Source organism: Blennius ocellaris, assembly GCF_963422515.1.
Source record: "Blennius ocellaris genome assembly, chromosome: 13".
In the NCBI taxonomy this organism is placed as follows: domain Eukaryota; kingdom Metazoa; phylum Chordata; class Actinopteri; order Blenniiformes; family Blenniidae; genus Blennius; species Blennius ocellaris.
This window is the reverse complement of record NC_137662.1, coordinates 15,705,072-15,730,680: the sequence shown is the minus strand read 5'-3', so window position 1 is coordinate 15,730,680 and position 25,609 is coordinate 15,705,072. Positions and strand designations below refer to the sequence as shown.

Below are 25,609 nucleotides of genomic sequence, written 5' to 3'. Positions count from 1 at the left end.
ACCAGTGATGCAAGTTCAGCGTAAAAGCCTTTGATTGCCATTTTTTCCCTTTACTCTTTCCACATGGCCTCCACTGATCCAGAAGTGTCTGTTTTCCCTTGATCGAAAGAATATTTAGCGTTTAAATCACGGATGGACGTAACATGTAGTTCCATGTGTTTGCAATATGCCCTGAGACAAGTGCCAGCAACCTGCAAACGAATGTCATTTTAATAGCCTGATGCATGGGAAATGTTTGAAAGCAGTCCTTCCTCCCCTATGATTGTTTGGCATGACATCCAACCTCCACATTTTTCCTCAGAACTCTAAAACATACGTTTTGTGTCAAATTTCAAACCATGGCACTGCGTTTTATACTGCCTTCAGCCAGCGTGTACCAGGGGGATGGACCTGCAGCAGGAATGTTGGTACCTCTTGAGTGTGTGTGTGTGTGTCTGTGTGTGTGTACACACACACACCTTATGTGTATGTGTCAGTTCCGTATGGGTCCAGGTGATGTTGTCCTGAGGGGAAACATGCCTCCTTGATTACTTGTGAGACACTTATTTCCTTAATATGACTCTCAGGCTGTCATCCGCTATTTATGAGATTTTGTGTGTGTGTGTTTGTTTGTTTGTTTGTTTCTCCACAAATAAGGGATAATAAGGGACAATGTAGCCTTAACAGCTTGTTTGGGTGCTTGAGATGATTCGAGGATTCCACCGGGCGTTAAAGCGTATCGCACCAACGGTTCTTCTTTAAACAACTTCCACTGGAACTGCACAGTCATAAACATTGCATGAATGTTTGCAACATTTATGCATATGTGTGCATAGGGCAGAGGAGAGACCTTTTTTTTCACAGCGACAATTCTTTCATCTTCTATACCATTTTTTTTCCAAGTTAGGATTGTGGGTGCTTCAATGAGTCATTATTCATTTTAAATACATTTCTTCATATTATACTTCATATTATATCCTTCCTTTCGTCTTCTACACGACTTTATCCAACCCAGTGAGGCGGGGTGCTAGAGCTGATCTCAGGTGGGAGAAGTCAGGGAGAGACAGCCACACACACACACACACGTTCACACCCAACGCTGAAAAAGAAATTATTCAATATAATATACACTCGGGAGATAAATCTACATTCTACGGACTTTACCAACTATGATGATAAAGTGTGTTTATGTCGTACAAACTTGTAGCAAAATTCAGATAGCGACTGCAAAGTTACAACATCTGACTTTTTAAATTTAATACTATCAACATTACACCCTTTTTCCTTCACGCATGTATCCTTCATTTTAATCTGACGAAGCAACTTCACATGGAGCTTCACATTCATGATTAATTCCAGATAGATTTCCCCTTTATTCTCCCACCGTGGGGGAATTTAGATTGTTACTGCAGACAGTAAAAGAAAAGAATATTACTATAAATATTCATGTAAAAACTGTAACAATAACAGTAAACTTGTAAAACCATAGAGTCCTACGAAAGTTAAAAGTGCAGTGTTTCCATGTTTTGCGTCACGTGGGAGGTTTGTTACTGGGAGCAGTGCTTGTTTTAAAAGATTTTGTTTTTTTTGTCCGTTGAATAATTTCCCTGAATTTGTAACATTGTCTCCCATTGAAATGCTCTTGACACTGCAAAATTACTGTAAACTTCATGACAAGTCTCTTGCACAAGAATCTGGCATGCCTCTCTTCTGGCCACTTGCGAATCCGCTTTAATTCTGCTCTTTTTCACTCGGAGCATATGGCTGGATGGATTGTGTGGGACCTTGTCAGAGGCCATCTATCACTCCACGGCGTCCTGCTGAGCTGGAGATTCACAGCGCAGCTCTCAGTCCTCTGAACGAGAAAACAAGAGCACGAGTGAACGCAGTCAGTAGAGATGGGAAATGGAAGGACTGTAAAATAAAATAAAAAATAAAAAAAGACTGAAGAAGAGAGCATGGGGTGAAATAATCAACCAAAGAACAAAAAAAGATTTTTTTTGTTTCATAGGAGATCAACAAAGTGTGTTTTCAGTTTCAGTGATTTTGCCAATGCAGCGAACTTTGGCAGTTTAGCTCCATGGACTCAGCCAAAACCTGTGGTGAAATGTTGTGCCTACAAGGCGGATTAAACCAGTAAGGGCCGGGTTCAGTACATTGAAATGTTGGCATTCCCAACACCCTCAGAGCGCAAATAATGTCTTTGAAGCTCCATCACAAAAAAACCCCATTTCAATAAAATGGGTGTTTTCTAAAAAAAAAAAAAAAAAAAAAAAATCCTATCACAAATCTCAAAGTTCTGTCAAATTTGTTTTGTCTTCACTTTGACGTGTACAGAGGGGAAACGAACCAGTGCATACTTCACAGATTCCACTTCATCTCAATACACCGTTATTTACTTTTTATTGTTGTGTTTCTTTGGATTTCAGTATGTCAGAAAAAAAAAAAAGTTTTAATGACGCTGCATTTTTGGAACTGAAAAACACTTTTTTTCTGCTAAAAACAACCAAGAAACTGCAAAAAAACCCAAAACAACTTGATAATTGAGAAAACATGTCCTTCCTTGTTGAAGGGTTGAGAAAGAAACTGAAGCTTTACCTGCTCCAGAGGCGTCACCGCTGGCGGTGTCTGACCTCCGACCCGCAGATGAAACGGGAACATGGATGTGCCTCAGAGGGTTATATGAAGAAGCTACTTCCTCATTATCCCGCGTGCAGGCTGGTGTCTAAAGACCTTGAAGAGAAGCCGTCTGGTACTTGTTAAAAGCAAATGAAAGAAGAAACGTTCAAAAAAAAAAAAAGAAAGAAGATCTTCATGACCATGCAAACTCATCACTTCGCAATGAACCTCATTATACTTTTCAATGTTTTTCTTGCGAAATAATCACAAATATTTATTTGGTGGATCCAGATAGGATATTCATGATGTGAAGATGGAGGCCAGATGGAAAGAAAGTGGCCGAGTCGTGGCTTTGGAGCACGTCTGCCGAATCTCAAATGTAGGACAAGAACACTTTTCTACTGTTGTAACTCCTTTGATGCAGTAATGTTTTTTATTTAGAGTAAAATTGCATTCTTTTTTTGGTTAAAACCAAATCTCCTGACATGCCTTCTTCATTGTTGGCACGTGTTGTTTTGCTCCAGAATGGTTTTGGTTTTAGTGGATCAGGATTAATGTGCCTCATTCAGCCTGACTAATACATTATGATTGTTTTGCAAGTTGAACAAGGGTTTTCTCTTAAAATCTCGGGTTCCAACATGGATATTCATCGTCATGCAGAGCTGCAGATGAGCCCCAGCTGACTGATGTGTTGAAGAATGCCGGGGATGCTGTGAGCCCACCTGTAAGCATTAGCTGCATGAATTGTGTTTCTTGCTCACCCCTTAAGTCTAAAAGTGGAATGCATCTGAGAGCAAAGCCCAAACACCAGGGTCTGGCATCCTGTTTTCTCTCAACAGAAACCATACAGGTGCCCAACTACCTTCCAAAACAATGATTCACTGCAGACTTTGTCAAACAAACAGCCAATAACAAACAGCTCTGGTATCTAAACAACATAATCCAGAGTTCCAGGAAACAGCTGAAATGCAAAAAGCTTCATCTTCGCAGCAGAAATGTCTCTTTGAATTGATTTTTTTTTTCTTCATGCGCCGGAAATCTTATTACTGAGCTGCTTTAGGTAGTAATGGATTATCGTGCGGCCTTTTTTGTTTGTGGTTGTTTTTCCATTTGAATGTAAAGTGAAGTGTGAGACGTTTGATGGGCGATGTATTTTTGTTAGAAGGCGCTTCGAATCTTCGTCTTTAAACACAAATCTCTGTCAGAGTCTGGAGTTTTGTTTGTTTGTAAGACTTATAAAATGTGTTAGAAACTTGGACGGACACATATGGAAGCCAGTTCTGACTTGGCTGTTAGGATGGTAACCTACTTTTACAGAGACTAACAACAGATAGCGGTTTGGCATCAATCTGAGATCAGTCACCTCCAGAAAGTTTATTGGCTCATTAGAGGAGTAATGGAAGCTTAATGTTAGATGTGTGACCAAATTGTTTTCTTTCCCATTTGCCAACGTTTCCCTTTGTTTCTGTTTTTGTTAATTGGCTTAAGTATCCAGTAATTGGTGCCTTGGGGTTTTTTTTGGAGGGGTTTTATTAGATGCCAGCTGATGAATGGTTAAAACATGACACAGAAAATATGTAAACGATTTTATAGGCTTTCATCACTTAAGCAGTGCAACACTTTTAAAACATATTTGCTTCAATTCAATTCAATTTTATTTGAGTAGCGCCAAATGCAACACAGTCATTCCGAGGCACTTTTACAGAGAAAAACCCAACAATCCTACATGAGCAAGCATAAGTGGAAAAAGCTTTGTATTATGGCTGAGACTACGTCGCAACCATATTATAGAATTGTTTATGTGACGTCAAGAAATGAAGAGAACAGAAAATGTAAGAAAAGCTGGACTAAACTTATGACCTGGGTCTGACGTTAGAAGCATTTCACTTCATAATGCTGATTGCCCTCTAAGCCCTTTTACTCTTGAAATATTTGATTTTGAACAAACCCAGATCGGTGGGACAACTATGTTATTGAAGGAATTTTATGAGTCCATAAGTGTGTAATGAAATTTGCCTCGGTCAGACGAGTGAATCACGGAAAGGAGAAGTGCAATTGAATGTTTGCTGGTATTTTCCTCAGACCTGCATTCCCTCAGGGAGTGTGCAGGACTGCTTGCAGTGGCCCAGGCAAGACGAGGCCAAGTGAAATCTTTCCCTGAGGTTTTAAACTTTTTGCTGTGAATGGCAGGAGCCGACACCTCTAACCAGGAGCAGATGTTTGGCTGGATTTGGCTTGGCCAGGTCTTTCCCCTGGCAGAGGAGGAAACCCAGGGTTTGATTGAGCCAGACTGCCCCACTAGCAGCACTAATAGTCTGGCTCGACATGATCTCCCCCTGTTCAAGTCCGCTGCCTTCAAAATCCTCCACTGTAGGTTAAGGAAAGAAAAAAAAAAGAAAAAAAAAAAAGACATGGGAGCGGAGCTGAGCCAGGGATAAGTCCTTCATACTGACATCGACTTGAAAGCGAAGCTGCAGGTGATTCTCTGATCATGTTGCACAGCATAGATCCTTTATGATGACAGATTCTCACGCAGGTTGATTTTATTACTTTAGTCATTCATCGGTGTCTTCATTTACAATGATATGGAATACCAATGGAGATGAGTTTCATTTTTGTTTTAACCAAATGAAAATGATTGCATGTTGGAGTGTTGGAGCCGATCCCAGCTCACAGTAGGTGGACGATTACACACTGGAAAGGTCACCATTCCATCACGGGGCAAACGGAAATGGACAACAGTATTCACACCCACGGGCAATTCACATGCATGTTTTTAGACCGTGGAAGGAAACCAGAGGACCTGGAGAAAACCCACATATTTAAAATCTATGACCCTTCCAATAGTGATTGAAGCTACTTCACCAGCAGTTTGCACTCAACAGATGGATAATTCACACTCGGTTTCACATTTTGGTTTATATCACTTTACAAAAGCCTATTAATGTCAAGCCTTTCATTCCTAGTGTTATTTTTTTACTATCAGATCTGATCATTTGATTGTATCCTTGTTACTTTTAAATTATATACAGCTATATGTTAGTTTTAAATTCAACTCTCGTCTATTTTATAAAGATTCTTTTGTAAAAAAATACACAAGCAGAAGTGAGAGCCAACATACACCTCAATCCACCTCATGTGAACGGTTTCACTGCGAGTGATCATTTGATAGGTAGGTATTAGATATGAGGCAGTTATCTCAAATGTTTTTGAACAGACATTGAAGATCTGAGAAGAACGTCTCACCAGAACTCATCTTCCCAACATCAAACATTTTCCCAAAACAAGTCGAGCATCTTCTCAGTAATTATGAACCAGATTTTCTACACTGACATCAAGTTTTAAAATACACGTTTTTGTATTTAACATTTTTTGTGTGTAAACCAGCACACTATTTTAGAAATGAAAACCCACTTGAAGGCAGGCTATGTTACCGATTGTATTACAGTTCTGTCATTTCTATATTTCAAAGTTACTGTACTTTACATCTAGTCATTCTCACAGCGCACTGCATATATACAATAATAGATGAAAAAGGCTAATGTAAATACGTTGAGCCAGTTTGTTGAATGTATGCAGCTGTGAATTTAAAGGCGACAACTGTTACTCTTCCTTCCCGAGGCCGTAACAGAACCTTCGGTGGCGACAAGCCTCACAAGCAATGTGACAGACTTTCTGTCTAAATGGAGAAAATTTAATCAGTGAAAAAAAAATCAATGGAAATAGTGTTTAGACAGATGTATGAGCGTGGAGTATTGAGTTGACTGACCAGTGTGTTTTTGGAGGTTTCCTTCAATAGGCGTGAAATGAGATTGTATTTATTTGTGAAGCTGAAGAAGAAGAAGAAGAAAAAACATCTTTGTGGTTAATTTCAGAAATTATAGCGTGCAATATGGAATACATGCAAGAAGATTGTTAGTTTTCTATAACTCGGACATCAAACAAGCTAATTGACCAAACCATAATTATTAAACAAATCCAAATGTGACTCGCAGACGATGAGCTTCAAACATGTTTAGTGTTGATGGGGAGAACAAATGAGGGAGAAAGGAAAAAAAGAAACTGCTTTCAAAAGTAGATGAACGTTCATGTTTTTACGACACATGTTCAGGTGCTCAACAGACTCGGCTGAAAACTCAGCAGGGGCACAAGATTGATGAGAAGATGGTTTGAGACTTTTGTGAGATATTTGTTTAAGATGCAGAGCTGGGAAAAGTCCCATTTTCTCTTTAAATCAACATCTGGCGGGGACATCCATCACAGCTTGTGGCATACGTGTAGCGTGTTGCTGCAGGAACTCAAAACGGGGCCGATGAGGATATTGTACCGAAGCCGCTTGAATGATTCTTTTCTAGTTTTTTATTTTTCATTTTTTTAAATGACATCTTTATTGCAGCACATGGTTTCATTTTAACAACTCAAAACTTGACTTTAAAAAAAATCATATCTGCAGAATTTGTTGTCATATAAAAACAACACCAGCAAATTAACCGTGTCCAAATGCAGCAAAAAATTATTTGATGCTTATATTACATGAAAAATTACTGATTTTATATATTCAGGACTGTGCAGTTAAAAAAAAAAAAAAAAATCCACAAAAATAATCTGCTGGAAACAAAATCCTTTTGTTTCTGTGGCTGATCCTCCACCAGCACGAAATGAAACGTGATCCAATGGCATTAGACGTGTTAGTAGATGAAGTTAGCAAACAATCCGCTTGTCACTGCAAATATATATGAATTTGGCAAAGAAGAAAGATGCAATAAGATCGATGATTGCCCACAAAGTCATAGTTTGCAGTGCAACACAGAAAATATCCCATAATGAAGTCCACAAATAAAGTCGTTCATCACAGCAGCCGCAGCAGCTGTGATGAAGGCTGAGCCAATTTGTAGCTCCTTTTCAAATGCGTTAAAAACATACACACTCATAAACAACACACTTGTTTCTGGACATAGTAAATCTCACTGTGCTTTGTACATCAATCTATGAGCATAAACTCTTCCCAGTATTTTGCATGTTGTGAGATAAACATCTGATGTTCCACATTCATGAAGGCAAATGCGCTAAATTGATAATATTTGTATTGTACATGCACGATGGATGTGAAAATGAAAATATGTATGTAAAATGACTTTTGTAGCATTCTCATCAACATTATATGATATTTTTCCAACATGTTATATTTTAGATGCTTAATTACCTGTGGAAATGATTGCAGTGCAAGCTGCTGGTTCTGTAACTCTTTGATCTGGCTCTGCATTTTAAACAGAAAACAGAGCCTCCAGTTTAACTGAAGCATAAGTAATGTGTGTGTGGGTATGCTTGCAGAGTGGAAGATGATTGCTGTGATTATAGTGATTATTGTAGCAGTGAAAGGGAGTCTGGGATACTGTGTGTTTGCATTGCTGCCCTGCTTGGGATCTGTTCTTTATAACCCTCATTCATCACATGGCCCGGGATCAAAGATAGCCGTCCTGCACTGGGGATATAGCAGATGTCCTGTACACCTCAACAAATGTTTTGTTTGCCCTCGGTATCCCAGTCTTGTGATGGATTTGAAAGTGTTAAAAGAGACATTTGTGAAGAAGTTGCAGCCTTAACAGGTGTTTTGTTCAAAGGGCTGAGAAGGTTTTAACTCTAAACTCTTCGACGGTTAATGGGCAGTTCAGTTCTTGGCCAGTCTCCCATCTATTTCATCCCATTTCTGCAACCGACTCTTTGTCTCTCTACAATTACAGAGTGTTCGGCAGTCAATTGCATCATCAGCAGAGGTGTGTGACGAGATGGTGAACGAGATAAGCAGTCGAAGCTTTACAAGCACTGTCGTTGGAGGTGACAGTGTTACCGAATCCCTGATTGTAAAGATGTCAGGCATGGCTCTCGCACTCCCTTAGATTTCACTGCTGTGCTTTGGTTGAAGAAAAAGAAAAAGTGCATGAGTCTGACAATGATCAGATTAAAGCTAACTATATATTATTAAACCCATATGCTGGAGGAAAACACTTGTTTTATGTAGCAAGGCAAGTATTATCTTTTTAAAACTTTGTCTTTGAGTTTAACTTTATCTGTCTTCTTCTTCCTCCTCCTCATTCTCTGTCTTTGTCATCTTCTACATTGTCTTTCTTATTTTCTTCCTTCGCATCATCTCTTTTCTTTGTCAACTTCATCTGAATCTTTATCAATTAATTATTTTTTTTGTTCTTTGCCTCCTCCTTCATTACCATTGTTATTAGAGTCCAGAAATGAAGATGCTTTGCTTCATTGTTGCTAAAGAGCCTTCGCACACGTGGACCATCATGCTTCAGTGGCTGTCTGACGGAAGACGTTACCAGTAGCCGGTCATGACTCAGAAGTAGTCGCAGACTCTAAACACAGACCCACGACAGCCTCGCAGCAAATGGCTTTCATAGTTTACAAGTTTGGACAGATTTTGACTCGATGAGAAAGCTTCAGGCAGCTCAAATACTCAAATACGCTTGTGACAACACACACATTCTGGCTTCTATTCTAGCATAGGGTGGTTATGCAGATTTCTCTGTAGCTTGTGAACAATGGCATTGGCAACCCTATGATTTCACTTTAATTGCAACGTCCGAATACTCAAAATGCCAGATTTGAATGCAAGGAAACTGCAGATGCATCTTGTCTGAAAGGGATCAGCAGATTCCCTCCTCCTTCGCTTGTGGTTTGTAGGTGGCAAACAGACTCGTTGGTGTTTCTCTCCTGGGAAAAGAACATTTCCACACACCTTGTTCCTTTACAAGCCCAACACAGTGAGGTCATTAGTATCTAAAGAGCGTACTTTTCCCATTAGGGAGTGATAGACGGCAACCGTTGCCAAACAGATGTGAACACCACTCACACCCCACACACACTTTCCTCACTCAGATATCCCTCAACGAATGGTTTGTATTACATGGCCCCGAGGACAGTGAAAGACGGTCAGTGCCATCTTGTCCACTTCTCTGTCAAGTAGCGTTGAGTTAGTGTTAGTGTAGCGCCTGTTAACATACCACTCATCTTACTCACCAGATTTGTACACTTGCCTTGCATCTCTTTACGCAGGGCTCACAGACGGGGGGCCCACACACACGTCGAGTCATAGCAAATTCACAGATTGAGGTAATTTCTCTCCCTCAAGTTTTGTTTTCTCTCTCTCACACACACACACACACGCACACACACACACACACACACACACACACACACACACACACACACACACACACACACACACACGCACACGCACACACACACACTGGCGAATCGGTCCCCTTCTACTAACAGAATTGAAAACAGGTGCCTATCACATATCTCACATTCTTCCAAAATATAAAAGTAGTTTGACCTGAATGGTTTTGCTGGAGTGAAGCCACCCTGTATGAAAGAAGAGTACGTGTGTGTGTGTGTGTGTGTGTGTGTGTGTGTGTGTGTGTGTGTGTGTGTGTGTGTGTGTGTGTGTGTGTGTGTGTGTGTGTGTGTGTGTGTGTGTGTGCGCGCGTGCATGTGTAAACATGGAGGCGTTGGGTTCTGCGCAACACGCTAGTGGATCAGTACAGACTGACTTTATATTGGAACCACATTTCTCCCTCCGCGCCACCCTTACACATAGTGTCAAGTTAACGTCAGGATAAGTTGCAGATAAAACCATAAATAGCAAAGCGCCACATTTAATAGCTTTTTCGGTGAAGCAAACGTAACAGTATACCGGCCTCTCTTTGACCGATACAAATGAACGATCAGACTGCGTGATGCTCTTAAACTTTTGACCATAACACAACAACGAAGTGGAGATTTGAGTCTTGACGTGACCTCGCTCCAGTCACAGTGTCTGCGGCCTCCGAGGATCTGATTAGTGGATGAACTGATCCAATGAGAAACAGAAGGGAGAGGGGTTTGCTCGTGGAACCTCTGGAGCTGGTGAGGAAAAGATATTGAAACCATAATGGAGGCGCTTATGATAAATGCGCTGCACTTGGATGTTTCGGGCCCTTTTTTTTTGGCAGTTTACTTCCAAATCTTTCACGACTGGACCTGCGGGTTGAGACTGTGCACGTGGTGTGTGTTAAGCTTAAATGTTACATTGCTTTTCATCCATCTCGTAAAACCTTAAATGCTGTCATCAACAATCGTTCTCGGTGTGTTAAGGGCAATTTGATGGATGAGCAGGACTGGAGTAGTTCCTTGCTGACTGAGAAAATTACAAACATCTCTGACACATGGAGTCGGTGTAATGATGTCATTTCATGCAGATTATGGCATCCCTCATATACTTTGATTAAAGACAACAAAGTCTGAATTTTGAGTTGCGTGTTGAGATCAGCATCGACACTTTATACGCATTTTTAAGAGCTCTGGAAGCTGGAGTGCAACTTGTGCAATTTCAGATATGAAAGACACATTTTATCCATAAACAGGAAAAAAAGAGTCACAATTAATTACTCTAAACAGCCTTGTCTTTCGTCTGCACATGTCTCTTGAGGATTTGGTTTTGACTCAGCTTTTAAAGCAAGCCAGACCTCAATGTGTGTGCATGTGTGTGTGTGTGCGTGCGTGCCTACATACTCCAGACATACTTTGATGGGACTAAATATCTAGATTGACATTTGCAGTGGCAGTAAGCTCTATTTAGTGAAACCCCAAAGAAAATGTGTTTTTGTTAAGCTTGAGTTTTACTATTTCAAGATGCACATTCTGAATAATGTAGAAAAATCTCAACTTTTCTCAAATATAAATTTAAAGTACAAGTAAAAACTTGTACTTTACATCCACTGTTTGCTTCTTGTTCAATGTCTTTATTTTGTTCCCTTTATAAAGATGACCTTCAGTGCAGAAAGTTTTTTTTTTTTTTTTAAACAAGCTCCACCATCTGACCCAAACATATGCATTAGTAGTACGTATTTATATCTAATTCCTTGAACTACATACACTTGCTTTTTCAGAATCTAACAGCCAACAAGTAAAGTACATAATCTCATGAAAATGTGAGGTGATTATGTTGTATGTTCAACATGAACACACTTTTGATGTAAACTCAGCAATATTATGGCCAGATTTCACCTCCTGCTGTGTATGTTTCCTGCTAGTAATTTTTAAAAACTACTTTCTATTCTGCTGTAACTCGAAGCATTAAACGAAATACTAAAAGCAATGCATAATGCACAGATCACAGTACAGGAAAAAACCATGAATGAATTTAGTACTATATCAACCTTATAAGAGGGCCCCTATGCTCCAGACATTAATGGTCGACATTGAATTGCTTCACAAGAAAGATCACAGGACCTGATGGTTCATGTACTTTGCTCTATGAAAAGGTCATTAGCATATGAAACTAATATTTGATCAGATGCCTCTTAATTTGATATATTTACATTACCATCAACATGTTATCATAATGCTAAGAAAAAGAATAGAAAGGACTCAACTACAGGACACTTGAACTCAAGATACTTCAGGATGAAATGTTCCCAGAGAAGACACCATTATCCCGCATTGAGGACCAAAAAATAGTTCTTAAAAAGCCATGTGATTCACCTTGAACGTATGATGTATGATTTTCTCCATCAGATTTTTGGGGCTCACTTTTTGTGCTGTATTGTTTTTGAATATGTGCCGTGTTTTTATAGACTGATGTTTGGCTGGTTACACACCAAGATTTAATCTGCTCACTACCTTTCTTTTTTACATAAGTAAAATGTTCACACAAATGCCACAGCTGCCATGAATCCTCCTCTTCTCGGCCTGCTTTTCATAACTGTAAGTGAAGCCATTTTTAAAGCTGACGACCTTTCCAAGGCCTCCGAGGCTTTTTAATACTTAACAGCACTGTGCATTTCCTATGTCAAGAGGATATATGATAGCATCGAAGGGACTCTTGCAGCTTAAACGTGTTGCAAGCCACAACTTAAAGTTAGAATTAGACGATCGCTGTTTTGTAATAGAACACCTGTTCTGCGTGCCCACAATAAGTGCCTAAAAGTGCAGCGACAGACAAAACGTCATTTCGCTGGAAACTCCAAATGTGTTTCTGCTTAATGTGGGTGGTATGAAAGGCAGCTTGTTTGTGTGAGCGCGCGCAGGCCCGAGTGTACGTGGACGTATGTGTACCTCAGCGTTTCAGGGAATATCCAGGGCTTCAGAAATGAGGCATAGCGACGACTGATGCTGCCAGCCTATTTGCTTCACACAACTGGCTTTTCTATCAGATAGACAGCTTGACAATATCCAGACTCCACCGTTTCCGCCCCGCATAAATACACAAAGGCACGGCAGCAGATACACTGGCGTATACAATGGCCCATACTCACACTCTTGAACCCACACAGCTTGTTTCTGGACTGTTGTTGCTGGGTAAAAGAGAGAGAAACTCTGTAAAGTCTGACCTCCCAGAGAGACCTACGTTGTGCTCCTTGAGCAGAGCGTTTTATATTACAACATAACTGTTATTTTGAAAGTCTACAGTGAGTGTACATAGCTCTGTATTTGGCCATTATTATTGACTTTCACGTCTCTTCCGTTGCTTCCAAATGAATCATTGTAAATGAATGACAACCATAGAAATGTGTATGCAAAACTCTGAGATAGTTTCTGCCGCTATGTTTTGTTCATGTGCCTTTGGGAAAGCATGACTTCCTCCTCTTCAGAGGCTCATTTGAAACATTTTCCCATGGCCCTTTAAGAATGCATATGTAGGTTTGTTTATTAGAAGAAATCCATTGTGTAGATTAGAAGGGCAGTTGTACTCAATTGTGTATAGAAATATGTGAAGAAGTGTATCCAGTTAAGGGGATTTATATGCTTTTAAAGGTGAATTGTGTCAGTTTGATCGATTGAACTGTTTTCAACAAATTCCATTGTGTATGAATGGCACAAAAGGTACTTTATTCATATGTTGAAGTCTTAAAATATCCTATAACCACAATCACAATTGACATTTTTAGCATTTCAATCATTAAGGGGTTTTACAGCTCTTATTGTTGAACTACTGTTAAATTTTATAGGTGTGATACCCGCTACGACATGAATTTTATTAGCTTTATTACAAGTGAGACAGTAAGATGTCATCCTAGACTGAACTGAAGGTGATAATTGTAACAGTGTAAATCAGTACGTAAGAATGGTATATTGAGGAAAAACGTAATCAGAATCGAGTCATGGAATGTGGACGTGGTCAAATATTTGACCTCCATGGGGAATCTGCAAACCATCAGTAATTCATTGAGTATTACTACATTTTCTTTTCTGCATTTCTTTGTCAAGGTTTGATAGTGAGCCATGAGTGGCAGTTAGTCATCCAATGTGTGACGTGGCAAGATGGCCATCTGACACTGTTAGAAGATTATTTCAGGCCGTTTTGAGTTGCAAGACCATGACAGCCGCGTTACACCTGGCAGGAAACAGCTTACCTCTCTTTATGCACCGCCTGTACTTGTATGTCTGATCGTTGAGGTAATGTGTTGTGATTATGATAACTTTTCTGAGTGATTTGTGCAGAAATTTAAGGGATTGCACAAAGCTCAATTATCACAATGGCCTATTTTTAATATTGAAGACACCATTCTTGTTATTTTCTAGAGGCCTTTCCCTACAAAATGAGTTCCTTTTGTTTATATCGTCTCTTGCTTCATCCGTTTGTTGCTGATTTGGATTTGTTTCAGATTACAACTGGTTTTGTGTTTTGCCTGTCTTCCCTGATGACAAGCTGGGTTGTAACAACAGCCATCTGCGAACCGGTCTGACTGTATAATATAGGGCCATCGTTTTTAAGCCAGGACTCTTCCATCTTTCATCTGGGAAAGGTCCAAATCGCCCATCATACAGCTGCCTTAAAAGATTAAATGGCAAACTGAGTAGTTATGTTTGGCCCCAAAGTATTATTCACTGTCACTGTGACAAGCACCATTTCTTAGAGAAGGAAAGGTAATTTCATGTTGTATGATTGAGCGTCTCTCTGTGTTTTTGTAAACCTGTAGGTCATTTGTATTGTTGCCTTTCGGGAGAGAAAATTCCCTTAAACAGTCAAATCTGCTATTCCGCTTTGAGTTTAACATTAATCTCCTTATTGCCACACTGATGTGATGAGCTGTCCTTAAAGGGACATACTGTTTCGAGGGAATGTTAAGTTGTTTGTCCTGCTTACTCAGAACAAGATAAACTTATGGCTTTAGGTGAGTCAAGCTTGAGCCAGCTTCCCTGGGTAAAATGTAAATACGGTGCTCAGTGTCACAATCCATGGTACAATTGCTGATTCAGTTGGTTTTGTCTCGACTCAATCAACATTTTAAAGGCCGACTTGGTAAAAGACGATTAACATACTTGTAGCCACCGAAGTGGGATCTCAATGAATGTCCGAAATTTAGCCATCTTTCGATTTAGCCATCTTCTTGCGATTTTTTTTTTTTTAAACCCTTTATTGAATAAACAATCCAACAAATTCAAAATCTTTTGGGAAGTGTGGAACCGGCTGAAGTAGCATAATATGTAAATAGTTATTGTTTAACTCCTCATGGACCACCTAGGTTGAGTTGATTTTCTGTGATTATACATACCCAAATCAACAACATGGAGAACTTGGATGCACAATATGTTGTGCTATTCTCATTTGATGGATTATTAACTGAACGAGCACACAAAGCCCTATATTGGAGTCGCATTGAATCTAAAGAAATTGACAAAATGTAGGAAATACTAGATTACGGAATTGCCTTCCATGCAGTCATTGCTTATTACTTATTAATTTCAGGGGTTGCAGTTTTTATCATAAAATGAACATAATATTTGTTTGTAAAGAAATCAAGCTCTCGAACAAGGTATAATACGCATACGGTCAAATACATGAAAACCTCTGGAATAATGGGTTAGCAAAAATACAATACAAATGGAGGATGGTCCTCAAAGGGTTAATAGAGCCTTAAAAAGTCTATAACTCATTCAATGCTTTCATCTTCTTATCTGTGACATGCCATGTTCTCTAATAAATGTATTATTATTATCAGAAAAGCAATTATTTCTGTACTCAACACTTGAAGATAAAGTATTATTACTTTGGTGTTTCATTTGCACCTCTTTCCATGAACGTGCCTCATTTTTACAACAAAATGAAGCAGCTGTATTATTTGTCTGCCTCTGATTCTCGCTGCAACATTGCAGACAAAGAGAGAGAGAGAGAGAGCGAGAGAGAGAGAGAGAGAGAGAGAGAGAGAGAAAGAGCGAGAGAGAGAGAGAGATTGCATGAAGCTATTTAAGCTGGATAATTCCCAGGAATCATACTGACTTAAACGCACAGACATTTGTTTAATTGTACGTGCTGCCAGCAGGGGAAAGTTATATTTAGCAGCTTGATGGACCTCGAGATGCCTTCATGTGTTTGCGAGGTCTGCTGTCTGAGCTTTGCTGCAAAGGCTGGTTGTCTTCTGCTCAGATCTCAGGTGAGGAAAAGCCTGGAATCAGTCATCCTGACAGCCACATCTGGCGCTACTTTCTCCATCCCGATGCCCTCGACTCCGCTCCCACAAACAGACAGCGCTCCGGTTTAGCCACAGAGGGAAGGAGTTATGATAATAACATTATTGGGGGCTATTAATGAGATGGAGAACAAACAGTTTACACTGAAGAAATATACTCCTCAAGGTCACTGTTGTGCGATAAAACCAACTTAATGCAAGTACCAGTATTGTTTTGGTTTGTTTTCAGGCTTTGTCCTGCTCTTCCTGGAAAGCAGATTAATTCCAGGCGCAACAAGCCAGCTTTGTGTTCTGTCGATTTGCTTTTTGGATTATATGTAAGTAGCATAAAGGCTTACAGTACATGACGAATATAACAACTCATTTTAGTTGACTAACAAGTTATGTCGTCTGGTCTTGAAGTCAACTTTATTCACTCTTAAATGCAGAACCTTACACCTTTTAATAGCTCGACTCATTTTTGGGGGGGGAAACCTCACATGCACCCGAGTGTGCTATGTTTTTTTTCTTCGTGGCACACTGGACAAAGGTTTTATTTGGCAAACTGAGCTGGTGCCAAACCCTTATGTGAGGGGAAATTCTGGCTAAAACTACCCCAGCGCAGTCTTCATCTGGTTCCTGTTGTACCCTACGAAGTGAAGGTCACAGTTCAGGGCAATATTTACATTAATGGCGTTATTCCAAAAGGGTTGAATTTCAAAACAAGTGCCAAAGGTATCCAGGAGCCGCCTGCTGTCGCACATTAGAATATAAACAAACACTTTTGGCACTCTCAACGTACACCAACATCTGTGGCAAGCCATAACACATTGCTGCAGAAAGAGAGAGAGAAGAGAGTGAGGGAGAGAGACGGCAGACATTAATGTGAGTGAGCAGTCAGCTGCAGAATAAAACTGCGCTCAACACTTTACGGAGTGGATCACCACAGGAGGCCAGGATGGGAAAATCAGTCCGTCTGGATTCTCACTGACTGTTGGTGAGGATGAAAATCTGTGATCGTGTGTAGAAATGGACTCGCATGCACAAAGTTCAACAGTGGTTGCAGAATAGATCCCAGGTGGAGTTCAGGACTTGTACCGATAGTTACCAATACTGGCATTACTTAGAGTTTAATAGTTGTAAGATATATTCCAGATTTGGCAGGCTAAATTGTTCAAATTAATTAATGGTGAGTTTAGCGAAAGAATACGTAGTTATTTTATATTGTTTGGAGTTTTTGGGGTTTTTTTTTTCCTTGGTGACATTGCTTACAGGTGAAGCAGTTAAAGCAGATTCAAGACAAGAGTTAAACTTTCCTATCTTGAAGACATACTTAAATTTCTTTGTTCTCATAATTACATGGCTAATCGTTTTAATCACATAGTGCCGAGGAGTAACTGTTGGGGTGAGTAGTAGTAATGTTTATATTTAAAATGCTGAAGAGCCTGCAATTGATTTTTGGCCAGGACCCTTTCTGCATTGGGTCCTCGATGTTCCTGCAATGGATTCTTTGAGGGAACTCCATCTTCACCCACAAATTCAAAAGACATGTTTCACCAATTAGCGACTTTGAATTACACATAGGTGTTTGTATGTGTGTGTGTGTTGCCTGTTTCAGCGTCCAACGAGGAAACTGCACTTCGCCTAACGTTATGATAACATCTGAAGCCCCTGAAAGCTCGGATAACTTCCGCTCTCGTCTCAAATTGTTTGCAAACCTGCATAACTGTTAAACAGAAAGCACCACAGATCTGGATTCAGAGCACGAGAGTGAGAGAACCCATGTGTTTTCCATCATGTTCATATGGCCATATGATTCTCAGATGCATAAAAAGAAAGTTACAACTGCTTTGTGGGTTTTTCCCAGCCAGGTCTTTAGACAAACTCTACAACTTTGCCGATTGTGCCGGTCTGCACCTGATTCTGGGGCTCAACGCGCTGCACAGAAACCCGGACAACTCGTGGAACACCTCCTCCACACTGAGCCTGCTCAAGTACGGCGCCGGCAAGAAGTACAACATCTCCTGGGAGCTTGGCAACGGTCAGTACAGCAACACGCCACATACTGCTTCTGAATGATATGGAGGGGCGCGACCGCTCCTCAAACTAAGCTTGAATATGTTGACGCTGCTCAAGAGTTTTCAACTTCTGCGTTTTTTTGTTAGATTTTTCTGATTCAGCTGCATTTCAATTGGAAACACATTGCATTTTATGTAATAACCTTCCCTGCGATCCAAGGTTATGTCATCATGCAGAATAAGTTTCGTGCTCACAAATTCGAATAGGGTGCTTTTTGGAATGATTTAGTCCACTAACCTAGTAGTTCAATAAATGTATGTTTCATATTTAAAGGATGCGCTGGCAATGCGTGGGGGAAACTCTGCATTTTAAGTGTTAGTTCAGTTTGTAGGGTTCATTCAAGGATGAAAAAAAACACAATTTGCCTGCTGCGCATCTCTACATGATTTAATTACATTTCTTAAGTAATCCAAATCTAGCTTGATACTTTTATATCAACCTACATTCATAAGTACCAGGAAAAATCCAGTGATGGGACCATGTGAAAATTTTGGTGAGCACTTAAACCGTAGCGAAAGGAATCATTTCAAGTAAATCACCCATGCAGCGCTGACCCAGAGCAAATATATAAAGACTGTATGAAAAGCGAGTGCGTGTATCTGCTTGTAATATTCTCGCAGTTTTCAGGAGAACGTGGCCTCAACAAAAAACTCGTACAAAATAGTTGTCAGTAAAGCACAAACAGCAAAAAGTCGGCAGCAAAGTAGTTTTTCTCTTTTCAGGGTAACAAACTCACTCAGTTGCTCTTGTTACTGAAACTACAAGGCCAGCATGTGTGCTCGAATCATTCCCCCGACACCGAGTCCATCTGTCTGTATTACTGCGAATTGCCCAATTATCCCCTTGTTCTACTGGCTGCTGGATACTCTCGGAGAGAGCAATATCAGACTACAACAACAACGATCTCTGCCACCTCCCGACGGCTGCTTGTATAATCTCCATCGCTCTGGTGGTGCTGCGTATTCCCTTCCCAGAGCCGAATGCGTACCGCAGCATGGTGGGCCGTGCGGTCAACAGCACCCAGTTGGCTCAGGACTACACGAAGCTGCGGACGCTGCTGCAGTCGGTACGCTACTACCACCGCGCTCAACTCTTTGGCCCCAACGCGGGACGACCCCGGAAGAACGCCATCCTGCTGCTGGATGGGTGAGTCACCAAGTAAAACAATGATTGGCCAGATTCCACTCCTTGTTAGGCTATCCTGCTGGAAAATGAAGGGGGAAGGTAGTGGAAAGTATGCAGGAGCAGTTCGGGACTTTTACTGAGCTCTACTGTTTTTAACACGCACACACACACACTCACACACTTTGGAGTGTTCACTGTTTATGGATTTCCAGGTTTCAGGGGATCAGCTTTGGTTATAACCTGTCAGCCTAAATAAAGTGTGGTCTGACTGATAACGTGACGGCACAACGTCCCACCTGCTGGTTTCACGCAGAAGCTGCAGCAGCTTTGGTTTGAATCGAGTCACTTCTCCAACAGGCTGCTTTCCCCTGCTGCCTTTCGCCTCGTGGTCACTGCAGTGTTGAACTTTGCAGTTTTCGATGGACAAGCAAGCCTTTAGGTATTCCTGTATTATTATTATTAACGTGTAGATATTATGAATACTTTACTTTCTTTTTAAACCAAAATGTCAGAAGGGCTTTATATGTTCCAGATAAATAGTGACGATATTCAGTTTTAAAGACAAAATTAATGTGTTTTCAAACAAATCGCAGGCAAAGCAAGACATAGATACCTTAAAATCACAATATGCACGCCATCATTATGTGTCAGTATTGAACAAAATGATCAAAGTAAACATCAATTTGTAAACTATCTAGAAGCTTGAGCGTTTTCTCTCCCTTCCCTTAAACCTTCAGGTTCACACTGAAATATAATGTTCAGGTGTCATTCAGTTGTTACTTTCAATTCTAATTGTTTAGATTAATCATACCCGGTGCCCTGATGACATCAGCACTCAGATATATTCATCACTTGGAAAAATAGTGAAGTCTTGTGAGTTTTTTTTTTTAAATAATTTTAAATGGAAACACACTGCACTGAGGTGGACGCGTCGGTGGCCTCGTACAACAAACACACTGAAAAACAAAACATTGGCGCATTTACACAACTCTGTCAATGTTGTTTATACGCAAATTAAACGTGTCTCTTCGGAGGGATGTTTGCCTTTTTCCTGGAAGTACAAACTATTTCATACTTTGGAGAACTTTAAAATGTAAATTTCTAATTTTTATTTAAACACGCGTTGACTGTGTAATTGAGCCCTGCTGCTGGAGACAAACATGTGGCGTAAAACGCACACGTTGTGAGCAGATATAAGCAGTCAATGATGTATTTGTCCCAAACTGTAACCCCTCCTGTGGGTGCTCACGAAGAAAGATTCTGGTAAAAAAAACGGAAAATGGAAAACACTGTTGTTATCATGCAAAATATCTCTTATAAGGACTCGTTCCAATTGTTGAGTTGGATCGCGTCCATATCAACGTCCCATAGACTTCTTTCAGTGATTGCTCAAGCAAATATCATGAAACATTGCTCTGCATTAGAACATTTGGGGGTAGACAGAGTTCGAGGTGGTCCTTTGCAGTAACCATAAAAATGAAGACATCTACTGCCTCTTCTGGGTGGCTGAAAGCAAGCTGCATTCACTGCTCCACTCTCCTGTCACAAGATATTTAGAAGATGTTTTTACACAGATAATAGGACATTAGGAAGCGATGGAGGTACGATTTACTCCGCAGGAATTACGTTCTCAAATAAACAGCTGGGAACTGTATTCCTTTTAACTAAAATGTGGCCCATAAAGCAAGTTTAATGTGCTTTAAAATTACAGTGCAGTTCACTTTTGCAGGCACATGGGTAGATGCAAGCAGAGGAACCATTTAATGTTCCAGTTTATCTCAGCTTGAATCTATCTCCAGCAAGACAAGAGGGAAGGAATATTTCGATCTGTGTGCTTAAACTACTTACATCAGTGAAACCATTAGGAACTATTGTTTTTTTTTTTTTTCTTCTTCTTGCCGTGCACTGGCAGTTTAGATTCACTCATAAATAAAAGGTGTGTGTGTTTGTGTGCAGCAGTATGTGTGTGTGTATATACTGAACTGTTCAAACTGATTAATGAGCACCAGCCTCAGAGGACAGAGAGGATGTCAGAACAAGAGGAGGAATGAGAGGATGAAGAGCAGAGAAATCGACTATCCGTGGGTCACGGGTGTCACATTTAATGTCGGGGCGATTCTTGTGTGTTTGACACCGTTACGAGGGGGCGGCTCTCGTGTTTGACAGGCCGACTTCTCTGCTCCTCTCAAGAAATGAGAAGAATGAGCGGCTGAGCCGTTCAACACTCAAATATCAGAGCTGCACAGACTAAACAAACCTGAGTGGTGAAAGTTGTGTTTTGTGACATGATGTTTAGAGACAAGCTGTTACACCCAAATATGGAGCGATGTGAATCAGGTAGAACAAGAAACACACACACACACACACACACACACACACACACACACAGATGCTACAGCTCAGAAAGAGGAACACAGGTTGAAGGAGGGACTGTGCATTCACTCCGTTTGTGTTTGACATGAGCAATAGCTTCAAAACATTTTTTGTTTATCTTTGGGAGATGTTTGGAGTTTATATTTAAGTTAAAGCGACAACCACCTGCTACAGAAACAACTCCAGTAGTTTTTTTTTTGTTTCTTCAGCAGCCACTGAATCTGAGAATATATTCTGTACCGATGTGCATTCGGGCAACACACGTGGTGAGCTCATCTTTCACACTAAATGGTGTTGTGCTACAGGAATCCTCAAAGATATGAACCTGGAAGAAAAAAAAAGTTGTTAGTAAGTGTAAGCATTTAGTGCAAAATTGTAGCATTATTTTATGTGTTTCATATCAACATACATGCTCATGTTGATCCAGTCCCCATTCACATAAATACTTTTTGTTTTTATCCAATGCTGGTAATAAAAGCTGCTGATATTGTCATGTAACACATGTTTTAGGTGATATAGAAGTTAAGTAAAAATTAGTTTGACACACTGATCTAGGAACATTTCACAGTTTATAGTTTAACCTGTTATGCTCAGCAAAGGGTCTTTTCTGGGAAAACATGTGACTTTAATAAATTCATCTTTTCGTTAATTTCTGAATTTGGGGTAAAGAAGGACAGGGCGAAGCGCGTATTACTAGTAAAGCTACATTATTTAGCTGTTAAATCCCTTGCTGTTCGTTATTCCGTGTTATCATGTTGAAGACAAAGATGTCATGGAGATTTATATATTTATCTGTGTTTTATTTTTTTCCAGGTTTATGAAGAGTGCTGGCGCTGTGGTAGATGCAGTTACGTGGCAACAGTAGGTATTTTACCCTTTTTTTTTGTCTTTTGATCATTTTACTTGTAGAAAACTCAGAGCTGAGCTACAGTTCACACATTCTAGCAACCATAAATCTGCCATCACGGTTCATGGTGTGTTTTTCCATCATTAACACCACACACTATAATGCAGTAGCCAGCAACAGCCATTATCAACACCGTTTCTGAGAGAGACTGATGGATAATATGGAGAACTGGGTTTATACAACAAATGGAACAACAGGAAAGGAGCCCGAGAGACAGCGTGCGGTTAAATTAAGAACACCTGACATTTGTCTATAGTATATATGGCAGGAATGCATACAAATATCAGTGGTTTGATCTTTTTTCCATGTGTTGTCTCGAGTGTGTCTTTTGTAAAGTGCGCACTAAACGAGGCGCCCACTGTAAGCTCAGGAAAACCCTGGTAATTAAGGTGAAGGTCAGGTCTAATTAGGAGAAATTAGAAGAAACGGAAGGTGGAAGGGCTGTCAGTAAGGCTTAGAAAAACACCACCCACACTGTTAAAATCAAACCATATGCTCTGGCTCATTCCCTCTGTCATTTAGCCTGTTTTACACTAGAGGGTCCAGATTCCAGTCGAACCAGGCTGCGTGACAGAAACTCTGACCTCTACAAAAGAAGCCAACCTCATAAAAGTGGAGACCACTCATTAACACGTCTACGCTATTGGTTTTAATCCATTGCATCTGTCTGTAGTTGTTTTTGAATCAGTCTGAACAGGTAAGAGACGCAGCTCTCACTATCCGTGTATTTGGCAGTAGGCGACCGTCTGTGGCCTTCATTCAGTGGTCTTTTTTCGAAGCTTGTGATGATAAAACAAGTTAGTGATGGAGGGAATGTAGTCCCTCTACATTATGACACAGATATATGTGGTTTGCATCATATAGTACCACAGCTTTTCCTTGAATTCACATTTGTAACATCTGTCTGGTTCCGGCAGTGTGAATTCTTGTGTATTTTTCTTTACTTTTAGTGTCTTCTAAAATATTTTCCTTCGATTTTTAACAATGAGGCCACTTTATTTTTTGTAAAGGCACAACACAGCTGAGGCTATGATCTTATTACAAGTTTCACCACTTCACTTTGCTCTTTATCTTTTGGTAAAATAATTTACTGTTCTATCGTTTAAAAGAAAATGTCTATCACTGCTAAAATCGCATATCCATGTTTTGGTTTTTTTTTGGCCTTTAGTATTTCTGACATTGCCATTTCTCCACCCAGACGTTGGAGGGAAATAAAGTTTTATTTGTGTTGCAGGAGAAGGTTTTTTCTGTCATTACAGTTTTCTCTGATGGAAAGTGTTTTGTGTGGAAAGTGTGACTGTGTCACTGACCAGACATTGTTTCTGGAAGGCAACGCAGCTATTAAATTATTAAGTGTCTGTTTTTTAGCTGCACTGGATGTATGACTTTAGCATACTCCTCCGTTTGGTTCACATGTCGCAACACCTGCTTGGCAGATTGTTGTGAAACGTTTTACAAACACTCGATTCTCCAGAGGATGGGTACTCACGCTGACTCTGTGACGTTTCCTCCAGCACTGACATGAGGTTGACATTTGTGGTTTTAGAAAAACATATACTTAACTTAAACACTTAACTACAGCCAGGCCGTCTCACCCACTGCGTATTGAGCCACCTTACCTTCCGAGGACGGCGTCATGGCGAGAGATTTAGGTTTGTCAGAAGTGTGTGATCACATGGCTGCCAGAGCTGACTGTGAAAATATGAGCAAGAAGAAAGTGAAACGAGCGGGACCATTTTCCCGGTTTCCACAACAGTTGCTGTTTGGATGCCCTTGAGCAAAGCACCTAATGTGAGCCTAATTGTTCCAGTGGTGGGTCATTAGTGGTGTGAACATCTGAGTGTGAAGTAAACAAGCAAACGGCCCCCTGCTAAACGACCATTGCCTTTGAGCTGTTCTGGGACTCTTTGTTGTGACCCAAAAAGGATTCTAAACCATTCGTTGACAAATATTTTAATCTTTCTTTTTGGTTTTCGTGTTTTCACAAGCCAGAATTACAACTCATTCCCACATCTTTTGCTTGAAGGACAGCAGGATTACATGGAGGGGAGAAAAAAGGATTACAGTTTTGTGATCTCCCCCAGAAGGAGAAGCACACAGGGACTGTAAATTCACTCATGTACTCGTGAGGGATGCTCTGTTTCCTTCAGCTGATGCGGTGATGGATTGATCTGATGTAACCTGCTGGTCCACATAAAGGGAACATGTCCGCTTTCTGCTACTGCTCACAGATGTTTCATTCGCACTGTTTTAAATTGTACCTGTGGCTCATGTCAGCATTTACATTTTTCATTTTTAATATCTTGAGAAACCCTTTTTTCTTGTGCTTGCGAAATCAGGAGCCGAGGAAGTGACATAATTCACATGATCAAGACAGCAACAATAGTTAACAGCTGAAACCTCGTAACTGTGTCTTAAATGAATCATTACTGAACAAAATGAGTGCAAATCATAGTTCAATACAGCTTCGTGTATTTAATCCGAGAGGTACCATGGTAGATTTGTTTCATCTCCGTTTTGAGATCCAGGGGCTTCATGATATTAAGATAAACACACTCATTTCACAGCAAAAAGATAATTAATGTTATTCCTCTGCGGGGGTTTTCTCTGGCTACTTTACACCCATTCCCCAAACCCATGAGTATCTTGCTTTTATTGCTGACTTTAAATTGCCTGAAGATAAAATAAAACATTATTCATACACACACAAAAAACTAAATACAAATTTAATTGAAGACAATAGAATTAAAAGAAAGTTAAAAGACAGTTAAAAGCATACAAATTTGGAACGAGATGCCAGAATGTTTTATTTCCATAGGTAAGGAATTCATTAATGATTAAAAAAATTTTTATTTCCCATTGTTCTCCAGACTGGACTTTAAGCGAAAAGTAGTGTGTAGTCACACTGTAGTGTGTCGATGAGAATGTGTGACTGTGTTTGGTCGCCTGACTTTTCACGTTATCACCCCTCAGTTTCATTTTATCTCTACATGTGTAGCCTGCCACATATCTCTGTGTTACTGTCCTCAATCCCACAAACCCAAGCTTCTGTTTTAGAGACGTCTTTTTTTCCCCCACT

At 40.2% G+C, this 25,609-nt stretch overlaps 1 protein-coding gene across 1 annotated transcript in view; it reads left to right on the top strand.

Moving 5' to 3' along the window:
* Positions 1-25,609, top strand: part of hpse2 (heparanase 2) — a gene marked incomplete at its 3' end in the record, with an annotated part of 50,086 nt that overhangs the window by 10,858 nt on the left and 13,619 nt on the right. Inside the window, exons 4-6 of the mRNA XM_080507594.1 lie at positions 17,914-18,087; positions 19,100-19,271; positions 22,437-22,484. Coding sequence (XP_080363720.1) covers positions 17,914-18,087; positions 19,100-19,271; positions 22,437-22,484 — 394 coding nt within the window. The remainder of the gene's footprint in view (positions 1-17,913; positions 18,088-19,099; positions 19,272-22,436; positions 22,485-25,609) is intronic.